Here is an 18,648-nt window from a genome sequence, read left to right as displayed (position 1 = left end):
TTTCGTAGCTAGAGATGCTAAAGTAGGCTGTGATTACGGCACTTAGGTTAACTTGATCAAGCGTACTGATCGACAGAAAACTAGTACTGTAACTCAAAATATTCGCAACTACGACATGCACATTAGTTCCATATATTTAGTGACGTTAACTGGTTAACATGCACACAGTTTAGCTGGATAGATAGTTTATCTGGTTAATTGAAATATTATGCAGAATACCAACAGAAATACGAATACTCGTATATACGACGTGACTTTTATCCAGGGATTCGGGTAAAACAGCGAAGCAATACGCCGAAGGAGTCATGTGGTAACTTTATTAAGTTCATCACATTTAATCAAACGTACAATAAATTAATTAAAATGCTACAAAATTTTAAGGAGAACATTATTTCGATGTTCTACAGTAGTAACTTCCGGTATATTACATCATTTTAAAACATTTAGTAATAAGAATTGAAAGAATAACAATATATCAGTACTATACGCATGTGAGTAAGAGCTTTGACTTCAGGATAAATTTTCGAAGACTTTTTATGCTCTAAGTTAGTATACGTACATGGTTTGATTTTTACGGTTTGGCTGCAAAATAGGTGGCAGCAGGGATTATATCTGCACCTCCAAAAAAGTCTAGGGCAACTACCGCTGTAATATTAATTTTATAAATAGCAAAATGATGACCTTTAGGCCAAGACTTCATTGCAGGATGACGACTGAACAAAGCATGCTGACTAAATTGCAATTCCTTAGCTTTGGTGACCTTTACTAAATTACCCATAACAGTTACGCGAGCGCATCGAGGATCTTCTGGATCATAGTGCTTACTGAAGCAGTAACCAGTTTGGCTTAAGGTCATGGTTGCAGTGACCTGTGGATGCTGGACGATATCCTTTAAAGCAAAATCGAAAGGTGAGAGATAAAAGTAAGGAATACCACTGCTGTTACCGATAGGTCCATCACTAAATGATTCCACATTTCCAAAAGGTATGCCATCAAACGGTTTCGATATAGTTGATATGACAGACCAGTTGGTTTGGTGTACGACATATCTTGCCATTGCCACTTTTTGCATAAATGGAGGCGGCTGCAAACTGCTCTTGCCGACAATACTTGCCAAGAAGATAGTACATTGTACGATAAAAATTATGCATAGAAGCTTCATCTTTGATATAGTTAGGCGTATTAGTGAAGCAGCGATCAGTTATAAATCAGAGAACAAGTTCGCGAAGTTTATAGCTAACAAACCACAGAGATTCCAGAAAAATCTATGTTAGCGGGCTAATCCTGCCAAAGAGGAAATTCACAAGTCCTATTTCACTGCACAAAAATGTGGAGGATTGCGTCACGTAGACCGATCGCCTGATATTGTCGAAAAGGCGAAACCTGGAGGTCATGACGTCGTGACCCTCGAGGGTCCCTTAGGCATCGGTGCCATCGATTAATTATGCTTTATTAATGCACTTGCAGTGTTGTACACGTTTCTACAATTTACAATAGCATTACCTCCGGAAATTGTACAGTATAATTAACTGTGTGATTATCAAGACTACATCAAAGCAATTTACATCATACAATATAGACTGTATTAGATACTCAAGTGCGAACGTGACCATGAGTAAATTAATTAATAAATAAATTATAGTACGTATAGTAATGTGCAGCCAAAAGCACAAGTTAAAACACTGGGCAGGATCATAGTGTACTTATTTTCTTTTATTTTTAAGAACCACCGCGCTGTACGTTGTACAGCATATTACATTTATTAATGCATACTGTAGTACAGGTACAGCACTATAATGACGAAATAATAAGTAATCAAAACTCAATGAAACATATTGATTTTCGACAGCTTTCATCGTACGAGTATATGCAAATTTTACCATCAAAATACTGCACTAAGTGTGAAGCCTTAAACGAAGTGAACACGTGTTAACTATGTCAGGTACTTTGGAGAGAAAATTCACGACTATGTAATGAATTTTGACATTTCTTTGGAGTCTAACTTAAGGCCAATCATATCATATTTCTTTGGCCATAGCTTTCAGAGCATAGTTCTACCCATCGATGATCTATCTAATTTTTATTTATTTCCTATAACATAGCCTGAATAAATTTACTAGTGCCATGAATTAACTAATTATACAGTACTGTATACTGTACAGTATTATCACTCAAGGTGAAATAGATGCGCGTGACTTCAGTACTGTATACCAAATGAAATGCTCGCCCATTTACCAGTGACTGGTGATTTGTATTCTAAATTTCATAGAGGATGAAATAAACTCAATGCGGCAGTAAAAATTAATTAATAAAATACATCAAGTAGCCGATTGCTCAAGATTGTATGTATCGATTTACGTGAAATTTTATCCAAATTGAAAAGGAAATCCTTAAAAACTAGAAGCCTGAGTTGCTTTCAATCGGTTCGAGTGTAAAGAGCTCGCCCCGCCCACGAAACAGAGAACTAGCCAATCAAACGCTAAAACTTACGAAATGACTTTTTTAACAATAAAGTTATTGATAATATTAGCAGGGCCTGTAGAGAGGTGCAACCTTGACGAGGTGTAAAAAAAGGAAATGAAAGGTGATCACTATTGATCACAGCTGAGAATTTGGACAATCTGATGGTATCAAGTATAAAAATCGAATCAGATTGGTCACCATGAAATTTTTCATAATTGTAATGTGATGGTAATAAGATCTAATGATAATTGATTGGTCATTTCTTTCTCAGTTTGAAAAAGTTGACTCATCTATACCTCACCATTAATAATTAATTAATTGCTATCCTATGCAAGCGGCTAATACATACTCTAAGTGAATCCGTTATTCAGGTCGCTATTGTAACGATCGTAGCAATCTTAGGAATGATACAGTATAGCAGTTTACCTGTAACTCATAAATCGCCATTAATGTTTCAATAAAGGCTTAATTAAAAAAGTACAATGTAGCCCTTGCCAAGGTCTGCCACGCGTCGATGCAACGGTCTTCTACGGTCACATAATACTAAACTCTACCAGATTGAAAGATAAGCATGTTCGAATATGCCAATGATACGCCGTAGCTTTGAAAAGAAAAGGGTTAAACTGTTCGGCAGCAGCTATAGGACAGAATGGCAAAATAATCCTACTCCCAGTGATCGATCAACAGCAGTAGTACTCTACAGTATAGTCATTTTGGTAGAGTCTAAGTCAAAAATTAATTTTCGGGAATAATATCACCTATAATATTTCATAATTATATAATTGGTAATTATAATTTCTGGAGTGTACAAAATCGCCAGTTGACGTAGTGGATGAGGTTATTCGATATTACTGTAAATAGAATAATTTATTCGATATACAGTAGGACATTTATAACGTCCGACACTACATACTATATAGTATACATATCGTTAAAAATCTCTTCGAATACTACACGTATTGTCGTATAAATACAGTATATTCAAAGATACTGTAAGTTTGACAATGATATACATTTTCGAGATAAAATCTTAACACTAGCACAGTATATAGACATCAAAATTTCAGTTAAAGACTAGAATTAATCTTTTCTTGTTCTAATTTTAGCTGTAACGATGTGAGCGTGCAATAGCACTATAGCAGTGACAATACAGTATTCAGAGGACCTGCCATAATGTACATGTATATTTCAGGACTGATTCGCCCATTTATGATACGTTCAGGATATAATTTACAACAGTAAAACTCGTGGTTGATTTCTAATTTTATGTGATTGCGCTTGCTGGAAGAGGTACTATGCTCTTAACGATTCCTAGGCCTATTATGTCTCCCTGGCGAAATATAATACGATTGCCTTCTATAATGTACTCGGGTTGTTTTTTCAGACGGAACCGAATTCGGACGTCATCACCTTCCATCGTGATCTGAAATTTAGAAATAATGCACAGTGTTAATGTACCCTATCTGACAAAATTAACCAACTTTATTGATTTAAAATTTAACAAAAATTGGGTATCAACGAACCCTTTCCACGACAGCACTTTGTCGGATGTTTCTAATGAATACACAAACTTGTGAGCCTTTATTTACAACTTTTTCTGATGATAGCCAAGTTACGCTGGCTTCGAACGTCTGACATGAACAAGGTTGTGTCGAGTTTTGATCTATCAAAACCATGCCCTAACCGGTGATCGATGACACATATCAGTAAATAAATAGCAATACGAATATGATTCGTCATCATCCATATAGTGACTACCTTGCGTAACTTTTCTTTATTTACATTATTAATAGCCAGCGAGGCCATTTGGCCAGCTTGTACTTTTTGACATGGTAATCTATTTCGATGTATACTACAAATTTTAACATAGTCGAAATCACCGTTTTCACATGGACCTAACCAAAGGCAATTGTTTTCGTGTATGGTTCCGCTGTAATACAAACATTGTTATTACCAAAGTTTTTTACTTAATGTGATCATAGGCTCATACATCTCTATACTAAGTTAATGATTAAGATTACCGACTCAAAAGTCCGCCAACGACTACACCAACATTTGGCACATAGTATATTTCATTTACCTATAGATAAAAGTGAAAATATCGATTTTATCCTCAAATATGTATTGTTGTTGTACTATTTACCAAGTATCCTTAATTAATCGATTGCATTTTATAATTCTGAATTTCTTTCGAGAATCACTGGAAAACAATCCAGAATTTCTATAGTGCATGCTACTTGATCGTATATATATATACGCGTATATATGCTTATGTTGATAATGATTGTTAGTAAGTAAATAGCCCCTTTATACTAATAATTCTGGGTATAAAGAAATATCAAATGCTGTCGAGTAACTATCGCTATGCTTAGTCATAGATTTAGCACGCAGTACCGAGTACGAAATAAATTTTAAAGTGCAAAAATGACCAAAACTTCGATACGTATAAAGTTTGTTACAAAATTTCGGCGTATAACCTGAAATTCGATATAATTCTTTTTTTCGGATCTAACTTGTATATCGCCACATGGCATTGGTATCAAATTTAGGAATTGTTTTACGAGGTCAAGGCCATTTCCCTTTGTACAAGATACTTGAAATACTGGAGTACTTCGCAGGCTTTACAGAGAAATAGGTACATATCTGTGAGCTATTTGCCAATAACCAGAATGATAACATTTAAAGACAATATGTTGTGCTACCAAATACCTGCTATTATTAGAAAAATTCGATGCTGCAATAATGACTTCTCCTGAATTGGTAATTAAATATGATCGGTGATCACATATTGCCTGTAAAGACTGATTCACTTGATCCGTGGTTTGATGTAAGATTTTCGCAGAACAAGCATCAATTTTATTTATGACTACAAATAGAGGAATCTTTAACGCAGCAGCTAATCGTAACTGTATTTTAGCAGTTTCAGATCCTACCATTGGATTCATATAGATATGAGTATTTGAAAAATTATAAGTAAAACGATAAGGTATATACTAATCACGGTTATATTGCAATATCATTAACAAAATATCTATTTATATCAAGAAAACATACCTAAACCAGTTCTAGCGTTTACAACAAACATAAAACAATGTGGTGCATGACCAACAAGTCCCAGAATGGTTGTTTTAAAGTATTTTTGATGGCCGGCAAGGTCAATCAAGGTAAGAAGTTTTGAAGAAATTAGCATTATATCCTCGGCAGTCCTTGAATCACTATAGTTCATTACCTAGACAAATACAATTCCGTTGTAATATCTAACTGTTTCAAGAGGTATAGCAATAATGCAAATGATTAAGGATATTTATTAGTTAATATATTTATGTATACAATATGTGTATGTGCATATCTCACATTTCCTTTACTGTCAAAGCCAAGAACTTCATGACTAACACTGGAAGTTAAACCACTCTCAATCTCATGTAAATGTTTAAATAAGTTTAATCTAGCCTTTCCTTGACCATTATCAAGCTCGTTTGTTGTCAGTACACCCAATAAAGTGCTCTTACCGACGCCACAGTCTCCCAGAACCGCTATCTTCAAATGTAATAACTGAGTAACAAAATAAATTTAGGAAGAATGTCGTAGATGAACAAGTTGTACAATATAATCGATTATAATTTTTTCTCTAAATTAATAGACCGGAGAACAGTATTCCTACGAGCGTTTACTACGTATCAAATAACCTCTTTCTTTCCTGAAACTCTCCTAACCAGAACTTCAGCTACTCTTTTAGATGAATCCTGAGCCTGATTTCGCGCGGCGTAATAGCGCAATATAGTTAAATCTGCATCCAAGCTATTTTAACATAAAGAATATACATGAGAATCTGATAATTACACAAGATATATACTGTACAGTACTAAGAAAGTTGGATTGTATTAAGGTAGATTTTGTAGCTCCTTTTCAAAAGTACGAATGCTACAGAAAACAAATTTGTTATAGGATACACCAATGCAAAACATTATCGCGCAAGTTGAACTGCATACCTTGACGCCATAGATTTTAGTGTACAGAGAGATCTCTCAAGGTCTTTTTCTTGCAACCCAATCAAGCATCCTCCGTTGCTTACACCGACTTTATAAATTGCTTCACCATAGCCTTCTTCCAACCTCCACTTCATTTGTGTGACTAATTGTTCAAATCTTTCCGAACTAACGTCAATGAGTTTGAGCTACATGATACGGAGATAACGATTTCAGTAGGTCAACAGTGTGGTGAGCTACTCTTAAGAATCAACACGCAAAAGATGGTATCATAGTAAAATACGCTACTCGCTACACTACGTATATTGTTATATCCAGCGAATAACTGCGTTTTTCCCAAAGTCTGCTTTCAGGTATCTTAGTAATATATTTATACTCAATCGTTGCAATGATATATTATTTAGATTACTCTTCATTAGATCACCAATCTTACTAGTATATAGAGAGATAATTTTAAAGTAATATATCAATAAAGAATCAGGTGAAAGTCTATCACCGTAATTCATGCGGAAAACTGTAGCACTCTAATATTTGAAAGGCTTAGTATTATTGTGAACAGGTTAACTATTACGTGTGTAAGTATTGAATCATTCTGTAGCCCAATCCTATCAATGAATACTACAGTACAACCTATATTACTATATGGATATCAAACTATCGTTGTTGTATTTTTGATAGACTCACTGCTTATCCATATATTCATACTGTATAAGCACGTATTAGTGATCACGAATGACAAGAAAGGAATATTGACAAATAAATAAATTACGTATAATGATTCACTAAAGAATCATCTATAAGTGACAAAAACTGACAAACAACCATGTGTACAGCTGTTATTGTCGTCCTTTCATTATAAATATTATTATATGGAATAGTAAAATTACAAAATTAAAAATCATTAACAAGACGAAAGAGACAGTGATAAATAATCGGACTACATGTTCTGACTTACTAAAAGAATCATCAATAAGTGATAAAAACTGAACATCAACCAGTATCTAACTGTTGTTGCTGGCCTTTCATATTCAACATTATATTGAATAGTAAAATAAATTATAATAAAGATGTCCATTTCATCACTAACCTTATATTCAACATTTCCTTCTTCTATCTGTAGAATGAATTTAGTAAAGGCTGGTTAATAATTGAGAGGTAAAAATGTTGGTCCACAGGTTAGGTTAAGCCATTTCGTTATGCTTGGGTTTTTACTTATTTATTAACATTTGATTATTTCTATTGTGTACTATTCCTTCATATACTCGTATATATATACAAGTATATGACTATACGATTATATATACTTTCCATCATCATGGTCTAACTGTACACTATTGATATACTTTCCGAAGCCATCAATTACAAATTATAATCAAGTCATTATTCATGCATAAAACGTTGCTCAATGGTTGCATACCACTGTTGCTAAATCCCCGTGCTGTATACAATAAGTATTATCTTGATTCCTACAGTCAATCACTTGGGTTGATGGAAAAATGGACATGTATAAACTGTTTTGATAACCTAACTGTGATCTCTATCGGACTTTCTAACGGTAGTCGATGTCTTAAAGTATCGCATACAGGAATTTTTTTTGTAGAAGAATCATTGGATGTGCGATAATGATGATAATATTGCATCATTTTAGTTCCTTGCCCATCCATCTATTGTACTGTCGACTGTGCAGTGTAAGGTAGTAATTTATTTACGCGATCGATTGAATGAGCTGATAGGCGAATGACTGCGTATTATTGTAAAATGGAATAAAATAGAGGGAGATTATTAATATATCTAACCGATACTACTCCCCTACAATGATAGCTTATCCAATATTAGGTAGATAGTGTATTTTCTATGCTAAGTAAAATTGGAATTGGACAACAACTGCTTTATTTTGTTGTCAATCAATGCCGAATTTCAGTGTAATTGTATTGTTTAATCTGCGGTAAAATAATCTATCCTTTCGGGTAATAGCTACTATCTTACCTCAGGTGGCAAGTCAGCGGTAGGTGAAGAGGTTATCTCCAAGTTCTTCAGTTCCATAGAATTAATTTAGTCAACTTGATTACTTTAATGATATACGAGTTCAAATGAAGAAATGATTTCCAACATTGAATGAAGGTGTAAAAATAATATGGGAATATTCCCACAATCACTAGTACCGTCTATTTATACTGTACAGTACAGTACTGTACTGTACAAATTAGGTACAGTACAATGCACTGTACACAAGACTATAATGTACTGTATGTACAGTACACTGTACTGTACTCTACTCTACTCTACTGAAGTACTGTACAGTATTATTTTTCTCTTTACTGTTTACTAGCATTTAGAAGCCATTTAATGCGCATAATATTGATGTTCCATGTACCGATTTAATGCATATAGTATTGATTTTACTTGTACCCATTTAATGCATATAGTATTGATGTTACTTGTACACATTTAATGCATATAGTATTGATGTTACTTGTACAGTATATACTGTATTGACATAGTCACTTTCGCCAAAAAATATTCCAGTAATGGCCATTAAAATTGCAATATTATACCATTCCGTATTTCGAAAGGCTGCCGTAAGCCCTCAAGTACAGCATTGCATTGCTGCTAAGTTATTTTTGTTTCAACTTCACAGCGTACTGTCGGTCATCTCTGTTTTGACCACAAACTACACTTTTCAAACTAGTACAGTAGTGCTGGCTCAGCGATACTATATCGCTTCTTCTTCTTATTTGCTCAATTAGCATCAATATTGCTTTAGAGATGGCACATTCAACTCTTCAATTTCGCAATAGAATGATGCAACAGTCAGAGACTTCTCCATCTGTACGTGGATATATATAATGTATATAGAACTAAAAAGTCCATGCATCAGTGTTCCACAGTTATGATTAAACCTTCAAGAAAACCGATCCGGTTAGTACAGTACTTTACACTGCACTCTACGGTAAAGTATTCAGTATACTGTACACTGTACACTGTAAAGTACAGTACAGTTAACGGGACTAGACCGGACCGGGACCTAGTACAGTGCAGTGATTGTAGTCTACAATATAAAGTACTGTAGTTGGCCAAATAGTTCAATACTGTACTGTGTAACGGTACAGTACTGAACGTATAGTACAGCTCTGCAAGCCTTTTTACTAGCCTTACTGTATGTAGACCGGCAACCGATTGCAAATTCCCTCAACTAAAAACATTCTCAAGCTCTCTCCATTCTCCTCTTTTTGGCCTCCATAACATGCATAGAAATAAATAATTATTAACTACTTCCAAGTTCAAAATGATGGCCAGTATAAACAAAGTGGAAATGCTATCGGAAGATAAATTCCAATATTTTAAAGATATCTGCAGCATTTATAAAGCCATTGAAAATGGTGAAGATACTGACGAGATCAAGAAAAAGGTCTCCTTTTGAAACACAAACAACTTTTTTAAAATATTAATACAATATATAATGTACAGTATAGCATTTTATGATACAGTAGCAGACTTATGGTAGATAGGATAATGCAGAATAGAATGATAATAGTTTCGTGCCAAATCAATGTAATTAAAATCAAGTTTGCTTGTTCGTGACGATAACTACGACGCAACAGCGATTTCAATAATGTCAACCATCCTTACCTATCCTCTCCAACGTAGGTCACCGATTTATTTGGCAAATTTGAAGAATTTAGGCAAAAGTTAAAGTCAGTTGCAGCCATTGATAGGAAAATAGATGATTTAAATGCTGAATTGGACAGCAGTAATCATATGATGAAGGAAAGAAGGTATAGAATATTAGTTTACATCTGGAAAAATTTCAATTGTCATGACTGAATTACTGTCATCCACGCATGGCCATTTATCCAATGGAGTAGTGAGCAGCCTAATCAGATTGACTACATGTTAAGATTAATTTACTGTAGTCCTCAATATTGCCGTATCAAGTATATTACTTTTATGATACCGTTTGTAGCGACATTAGCCAATAATTACTTAATGTTGCGTTATGACTGCACAGTATATAAAGAATATGGATATACTTTGTTATGCCGAACTGAAAGTCCCGGAAATTAAATCGCTAATACCCATATTTTCTCTTTGCTTACATATAGGAAAGTACTAAAGGAAGCATTAGAAGTTTTTCGCTCCTTTACTACCGAACTTTAAATAAAATAGTTAGACCTTTTATCGCCGTATGATTACCAAAGTTACAGTGCTTCTGTCCTCAATTTGCAATACAAAAGTTGTAAAAAAAATAGGCGACTTACACATTGATCAATGTAAAATAGTAGAATATACTCTCATTATAACAAAACTATTTTTTGTGGAAATGAAGCGAAATCTTGTATCGTAACCTACAGATGAACTAGAATTAGTTATACATGTATTACTAATTTGATTATCATCTGATTATGCCACTAAATTTGATCATTACATATTCCTAAACATGCAATAATTCTGGTAACTTATGCAGTGCCTGTAGGAGTGTTTTGATTGATGTTGGCTAGGATTGTATTGTGTACATTTGTTTAGTGATAGCACTGTATTTAAAATTATCTGTTCCTTTATACGTTAAACTGGAGTATACTAACCTCTAAATGCGTATATTTATACATATATGTTTATATCTCCCATCTCACAGTCAATAAATAATACGAACGATGTCTGTAATTTTGCTACAAGAATATCCACCCTAATATCATAAGCATGTCATTTTATACTTTGACAGCTGAACTTTGCTTGAAATAAATCATTACTTTTTACGACATTAAGAATCAGCTGGAGGTCCAGGTTATTATGTCTTAATTGTATGATTACTACAGAAAGTTTAATTCTGCCACAAAACGCAATAAATATGTTTATAATTATCTTAATGTAAGCCGTCCTAACAGATACTGCCATTAGTTAAGATTAAGATTACAGACAAGATTATTGCATTTGTACTGTATGCGGCATCCAGAATCTCAAGAGCTTACTAGCTTTTCCAATAAAAAGCATACCACGGGAGTACATAATACAATTGTATAGTTATTTGAAACAATAAAACCTTTGCACACCTATAATTAAATGAAGGAAAATTTCCCTCAGCGGTCGGCATAATTTATGTCATAATCTGTTATCAATAATATAGCCAGTAGTAAACAGTAAATAATACTCCGGTAAATATTCTCAACGGTTATAATTGTTATACGGGTAGCTTATCTGAATAGGACCCCTAACACGGCAATTCGTATATTATAGCGTATTACAATCTTTCATTATAGCAGTTTTTACCCATCCCAGTGCCTTGTTTAGCAGATATTGACCACAATGTAAAGTTCATAGAGGATATTTATTTGGAAGCAATATACATACGAGTATATAAAAACAACCAGTAATAGCAATAGCTGATTTGTCAATTTTGTGCTATTAAAATGTCAGTTATGACAATTTTTGATTATGTTTCTACCAATATTACTAATATCAATTTGTAAATAAATGCGTTTTTTTACTTGATGTCAGTAGTTGCCGACATCTTTCCGTACCAACAATCCGATTCAATTGATATATATCGTACTTTGTATATAAAACTGTACATGTAGTTCCTGGAATACTGGCTGATTTTAATTGACTACTATCAGTTTCAATCATGTTTATTATTTCTGGATAAAAGACTGCATACATTGGTAATCCATAAAAGATGACATGTCTGATTCCTCGGATTTTATACCTATTGCAAATAAACATTACATTAGTTTTAGTGATTTACATTTTAATGTTTATTAATCAGCATATTTATGCAGATATGAAGAGATGGCAAATACAAATATCAGTTGACCTTACAATATTACCTTCTGAAGAAATGAAATCTTTCAGTATATAACAAGATACTAATCTTATTGTCGGTAAAATATGCCCTAATACGTGAGATTCGCGAAGAATTGGTAGACCTAAAATATATTATCAGTCGTATCAACTTGTTTATTTTTATTCTCAGATTGCATTGAACTTTCTGTTTTTGCTACTTAACAATTCTTACTCAGAAATGCAATCAAACTTGATCTCTTCTTTCTTTAGACAATTTCTTATTCGAACAAAATCGAAATAGGAAGGAACAAAGATTAATGTCCTACATTGATCTGTGCGATATTGTGGCAGAATCTTGTTGAAAAAAATGTAGAAAATAAAAATATTAGTACACCGTATGAGGTAATATTACTACTGTACGATTACCCATATTTAATGTGCCTGGATTTGTACTTATAGTAGTAAATATTATGTTTAACCTCAGCTTTAAAAAATTCAAACTTTCTATTTGAAACGTCATTAACAGTTGCGCAATCGATTTTGTGGAATATCTAAAAATTGAACGTAGCTCTTTTTCAATTAAAGATAAACTTCTCTAGTTATATTTAGACATGGTCTAATTATAATTATTAAATAGTTCAATAATCTTACCTGAGGAACTCGAAGACCTACTTGGCATATGCTACCATCGACGCTATCAACAACACTGCATTTTACTTTACCGTTATAATGTAAGATAGTCAAGGAATAGTAAACTCAAGGCTTTTGTATACACTTTCGAAGTAGAGATAACTTAAATCAGCAATCATAATCATAATTAGTAAAGTATATCTTTTAAATACGCATAAATATTCAAATAAAGATAAAAATGTTATGTCCAAACAAAGTATGTAATGGAGAATTATGATAAATAGCATTGCATTATTAGATATTTAAAAAGGTTCGATTGAAAGCCGCTTGAATTTCTACGGTATTAAATGAGGAGAAAAAGAGGTTTTGCCTATAATAAGCTGACCTAGGGAGAATAATCATTTTAATCGAGCAAATATTTAAATAACGAAATGTCTGTAGTTCCGCTAAATAAGAAATGTCATTATCATTATTTTTGCATTACCACCCATCTAGGGTCCACATTCTTACTCTACTGAAATCCGTATCGTGAGATTCAGCTGGTTGTAGATTTAAGTGCTTGAATAGATGCTTCATATTCGAAAAGAAGATTACATAGATTATAGAATTTTGTCATTTAACAATAAGTAAAATTTCAAGAATACAACACAAGTATTATGGATATGTTTGTATTACTGTAGTTTACCGAGACGTGATCCCAGTTTTGCATTAGCAATACATCCACTTGATCAACAATAACAATATCAATAGATGACAAGAAATCATAGTCACGGTTCTTATCCCTATTCATAAACAGATAGCAATTTTTAAGGTCACTGGACTACGTATATGTTAGAACTAAAATTTAAGGTATATCAAGACTAAAACAGCATTATTACCCGTCAGCGCCAATGATTGTCCGAAGACCAAGGGGTGAGGCAACAATGATATCAGAATTATAAAACGGTGCATAAAGTTTAATGACTTTGCGAGTGATGTTGATGCCAATTCGAAAATGATCATCCGTATTACCCGCAAAAAGCTGCCAATAATCATCTGAATAAGTAATATTGGAAATTTTGTTAAGCGGCGAAGCACGATAAAGTTATTGCTTCGTTGCACATTAAGCATTATAGTTTTAGCTTTGTAGGTAAGAGACCTGGTCTGACAACATTCCGCTTTTCTTCATCTCCTGCGTACTCGCTTTGAAATCGCTTTTTATAATTGATTTGACCCTATTAATTCAATAACAATATATACTTAAACACTACTGAATTTGTTTATCTAATAAAAAAGTTAGCTGTTGCTCACTTCGTCAGGAGCTAGTAACAGATGGTTGCAAGTTTCCACAACTTTCCTTGCAGATTCACGGAACGGTACTACTATGAGCACCTTAGGACGAGTAAAACCCTGATCGCGAAGTTCTCTTCACACAAATAAAAAGCGAAAAATATTTGAGGTATGAAAATTGGTGAACTTTTCATTGCTACTAATAACAGATTTAATCTAATACTAATGTTAAAAACTTACGCTACTTCTCTGTTCTCCTTTTGAGCTTGAATAATTTTAGAATTATTTTTAAGTACTGAATGACGTATCCTATAATGTAATTATTTGATAAGAAACGAATTATAATAGCTTAAAAGAATGCTACAATCAGTTGACTAATCCACTTACTTCAATACATGATTTAAAGCATGTAAACAATATATATTTCTGATTTGATCAGCATTATTAAATGCTCTTTTTGTATACAGCACATCCTGCATATAATTAATTAATACAATTTATTACGTCGTTGCTTTTATATCTACTGGTTTTGGAAACTAAATTTTCATGATCTAAGACTTCTATATTTATAGTTACCCGATACGTAGATAACAAATTGAATAATCTCTCTTGAAGAGGAGAAAATACACCTAAGGCAAACAGTATAGCTAAATTTTACTATTCCTTTTTGTATTAAGATAATAGCTTATTTTATATTGTACTTACGGCTGGGTGATACACATTTCTTGTTTACGGTATTCCACTGGTTAATTAGCCTTTGCTTAACCTATTTACAAAATCATTAGACTTTTCCAATAGTAAAAATTATCATTTACTATCACACTTACGTGCAATTGCTGTAGACTGTCTGAAACGCCACTGGTAGGTAGGGAAATTGTTGATATTGAAACAGGAGTTGGATAATATGTAACATCATCAAGCCATTCATCCTACACGTATTTAAAATTAATGTTTTCAGGCACAATTCATTTATTTATTGACTACTAATGCATCCAATAATAAAATTCTACCTTAAAAGATTGCTGCAAATTATTTTGGCTACCATTTTTTAGTCTGTCAATGTCATCGCTTGTTAATTGCTGATCAAAATGCACCTTAAAAGGATCTATTCAGTGAATTAATGGAATGCTACGTTGAGCTAACTCAGTAATAGTAAGAGTGGATATTTATCTACTTTTTTCCAGTACTGCAGCATTTCTGAATTGATGATATACGGGCATTAAAGATTTAATGAAGCTGTTGGTATGAAATAGTAAAATATCAAGATTATTTAACCTTCGGTTAATGTAGGGGTTGAGTCTTCATCTGTATCGCTTTCGTTTATATTTACAACTGAGTCACCAGGCTCATCATCTTCAGATAACTCAGCTTCTTCTTCATTCAAATCATCACTATCATTATTATTTTCGGCGGAAGTATCACTATAGGTTGGGCTCATCGTAGTTGCTGTATGCTTATCTGCAGCATCATCATCGCCATAAAACTGAATAAAAAGAGGAAAATAAATTTATATATATATATGTAATTAATAGCTTATTAATAAAGACAAAATAGTACACTTTCGGCTTGTTGTTCTATAGTTTCTTCGTTCATTTCTTTATTCGCATATTCCTATAAAGTTATCAAGTACGGAGGCCTCTCGACAGTTAATAGGTTATACTTACAGATACAGCAGATGAGGTCAGTATTATCAACGTCGCAACTTAACCTGCTGCTGGATATCTTCTTTATTCTTTTTCTTAGTAGGTTTACGGACTATTATAAAAATTATCGATGTATGGTAGTTGTATCAACAATACGAATACTCAGTAAATTAAAAATGAGATCGTTATTTTACTTTTATTAGAATGTCGTTTTCTTTTCAAATCATGGCGTGAATCCAATGAAGAAATCAGCTTTCGATATTTGTCATTATCTTCAGAGTCTGAACTTGTATTGGAAACCTAAATACAATCCAAGAATTCTTAGATTGATGCAAAGGTCAGATAATAGTGCCACTTGTATCATTACCAGATCTTGTGCATAAGTTAGTTTCTGTACTGATGGTCGCTTCACCTATTTGTGTAGGAAATTAGTTATTCAATAACCTCAATGTTTATTTTCCGCATAGATTCATTATAGAATAATAATTGACAGCTAGTAAACAATTATAGAAGTACCTACCGTTGATGTAAGCTCATCAATAGATGTTCCATGTTGATTAGTCGATTTTTTCAAGGAGGAGATTCTCGCTTTATCAGGCAGCTTATTGGTCTTGCCTTTTAATTTTCTATCCACATTAAGAATATCGAAATAAGTGTATGATCCAATCAATCCGCTACGCAAGTTAGCGATTAATAAATTTATCTTTGTAGAAGCTATGGAGAAATAGGGCAAGTTATAGGAAACTTATAATTGCCAAGAGTTTGTGACGATCAAAGTTTAAAGTTATTGATGAGCTATTCCTATAACAAGATATTGACTGAAATTGACATGAACATGGAACTATTTTAGATAAAATAATATAATTAATCATAACTATTATGGTAACTATTATTGTCTACTCAAGCAATAATAATCAATTCATCGTGAGTAAGTAGTTTAATAAAAATTCAATCAAGTAGATTATGTAGATGTTATTCATTTAGGTCTATCGGTTTACGATATGATCCATTTCAGCCCAATGCCAAGTTAATTAATCAACCAATATACTGTATTGCGGGCGCTTGATGTTTGCATTCATATTCAGGTACATACATAGATCGTGCAGCCGATGTCGCACCTCATCAGTATCGTTGATATATATTTTACAAGTTTGATCAATGTTAATATAGAAACGATCGAAAAATCTTGATCCTATTGCAACACTTTTAAGCATTATGATTGATATTATTGCTAGCATTATTACACGGATCAACAGTAGACTAGGTAATCAATAAAGTGCTGAGTAAGATCATTGTAATCATGCATTTCTAGCTATTCGATCTCCATGGACGGTAAGCTAGATATAAGCAAAACTTGACGCATAATATTGACGTACTCCTCTACCGCTGGATGCAATTCTCCAAATTCATACAGATGCTTTTTTTCACTCTTTGATAATTGCTTACGAATATCGCCTACTCTTGTAGATCGTTTTTTCTTCCAATTTCGACCCATCTGTGGATAAATGAATCCAGCCAATCGAGCATCAAGTGTAAAATCTCTTCTGCAATGGATGGACGCAATCTGCAGGCTGCAGCACAGTCAGCTGGACCTGATGATGTGCTGCATGGTCCAATAGTATACTGTCGCCAAGTAGAGTGGCGAGTACAGCCTTTAGTATGACTGAATAGATGAAACAGTTTGAATGTATTCCGATGGTCGATTTCTATTTATGACGCTACCACGGGGCAGTTCTGGTAGTGTCTTGACCCATTTGCTAACAATGACAAGACGTTTTGCACAGTATCCTCTTTCTATGTACTATACAGTATAAAATGATGGAACGGTGTGTGCAAAATGATCTGTCGCCTCTCAATCCTCCAATCATCGTCTAGACTACTACAGCCGCGTCAAACCACACAAGCGCTTCACTCTGCCTACATTCTTCAACCCTTCAAGAGTGTCACCCGACGGCAGTCAAGTCATTCATTCCGGCCATTGCAGTTAAGCTCAAAGAAAATTCAACGCGCTGTTCGTCAGCAATAAAATGGAGAAATAGAATTCTGTCTTTAAATGGATTAAATCGTTTACAGAGAAGCTTCCATGATAGTAATTGATGTAGGTAAACCTTTATTGTTGACTATTAGACTTTGCAAACCTAGAGTAAAAAATCAAGGTAAAAAATAGAAGCTGATCGAGGTATTGGCAAAACTACAACAGTCAGCATAGTCGAGCTTGGTAAAGAAACTACTCGTATAATTTTGCTCTGTTCCGTCTGTTGGCTCTTACATCAGGGTTAAATCGGCAGCTTCATCGCACAGACTAAAAGGTAATGAAAATTAAGTATAGATTCGACAAATTTTCTTTACTTAACAATATTTCATTCGCTGGAAGGCTTTCGCTAAGGTGCAAAATTTAAAATCTTGAGCCATTCATTCTATCGATTTTACTCTATGCAAGTTCTTCGTTACGCAGAATATCCATTTCATTCGCTTACTGGCTATAACTAGTGATAGGGAATATCATGAATATGAACTTCTGGCTTAAAATTCATCAATTTATTACGCTTCTATTGAAATACTTAAGCTCTGCAAGGGCAACCATTAGTAAAGTCTTTCTCAACCAACCAGTGCTTATTTCTGCTACAACTCGTACTTGACGAGAATTGACATTTTTATGGTATAGTAAACTCGTAACTAAACTCTACTGGCAGGGTGTTTCAATCAGTACCTATTTCTACCAAATTCGTTCGATAACTACACCTTTATATGAAGACCTAAGTTCTGCAAGCGTAGCCATTAGTAAATTCTTCCTTTACCAGCCAGGGCTAATTCTTGCTAAAAGTCCTATCGTATTGATATACGAGTATTTCCATTTCTATGGTATAGTAAACTAGTAC

At 33.6% G+C, this 18,648-nt stretch overlaps 4 protein-coding genes across 4 annotated transcripts; 1 reads left to right on the top strand and 3 right to left on the bottom strand.

Moving 5' to 3' along the window:
- Positions 1 to 571: 571 nt before the first annotated feature.
- TRIADDRAFT_57327 (uncharacterized protein) lies at positions 572 to 1,162 on the bottom strand (the record flags this gene model as incomplete). The annotated part of the gene is made up of 1 exon (XM_002113271.1): positions 572 to 1,162. One exon carries the CDS (start codon positions 1,160 to 1,162, stop codon positions 572 to 574), a length of 591 nt encoding a protein of 196 aa, XP_002113307.1.
- Positions 1,163 to 3,727: 2,565 nt separating this feature from the next.
- On the bottom strand, positions 3,728 to 8,492 carry TRIADDRAFT_57326 (uncharacterized protein; the record flags this gene model as incomplete). Its single annotated transcript, XM_002113270.1, has 12 exons — positions 3,728 to 3,886; positions 3,987 to 4,142; positions 4,222 to 4,393; positions 4,485 to 4,543; positions 4,941 to 5,082; positions 5,173 to 5,392; positions 5,518 to 5,692; positions 5,818 to 6,015; positions 6,150 to 6,261; positions 6,453 to 6,637; positions 7,537 to 7,563; positions 8,436 to 8,492. 12 exons carry the CDS (start codon positions 8,490 to 8,492, stop codon positions 3,728 to 3,730), a joined length of 1,662 nt encoding a protein of 553 aa, XP_002113306.1.
- Positions 8,493 to 9,738: 1,246 nt separating this feature from the next.
- On the top strand, positions 9,739 to 10,607 carry TRIADDRAFT_57325 (uncharacterized protein; the record flags this gene model as incomplete). The annotated part of the gene is made up of 3 exons (XM_002113631.1): positions 9,739 to 9,858; positions 10,098 to 10,225; positions 10,553 to 10,607. The coding sequence occupies 3 exons, from the start codon at positions 9,739 to 9,741 to the stop codon at positions 10,605 to 10,607; spliced, it is 303 nt and encodes a 100-aa protein (XP_002113667.1).
- Positions 10,608 to 11,903: 1,296 nt separating this feature from the next.
- Positions 11,904 to 17,264, bottom strand: TRIADDRAFT_57324 (uncharacterized protein; the record flags this gene model as incomplete). Its single annotated transcript, XM_002113269.1, has 21 exons — positions 11,904 to 12,150; positions 12,272 to 12,370; positions 12,460 to 12,581; positions 12,879 to 12,933; positions 13,342 to 13,427; positions 13,543 to 13,639; positions 13,736 to 13,892; positions 13,996 to 14,071; positions 14,148 to 14,262; positions 14,367 to 14,435; positions 14,514 to 14,599; positions 14,703 to 14,755; positions 14,832 to 14,892; positions 14,954 to 15,055; positions 15,137 to 15,231; positions 15,402 to 15,609; positions 15,835 to 15,881; positions 15,964 to 16,069; positions 16,137 to 16,181; positions 16,290 to 16,395; positions 17,146 to 17,264. 21 exons carry the CDS (start codon positions 17,262 to 17,264, stop codon positions 11,904 to 11,906), a joined length of 2,151 nt encoding a protein of 716 aa, XP_002113305.1.
- Positions 17,265 to 18,648: the final 1,384 nt, after the last annotated feature.

The sequence above is a fragment of the Trichoplax adhaerens genome, genomic scaffold (genome assembly GCF_000150275.1).
Source record: "Trichoplax adhaerens TRIADscaffold_6 genomic scaffold, whole genome shotgun sequence".
NCBI lineage: Eukaryota > Metazoa > Placozoa > Uniplacotomia > Trichoplacea > Trichoplacidae > Trichoplax > Trichoplax adhaerens.
This window is presented reverse-complemented; position numbering and strand designations above follow the sequence as displayed.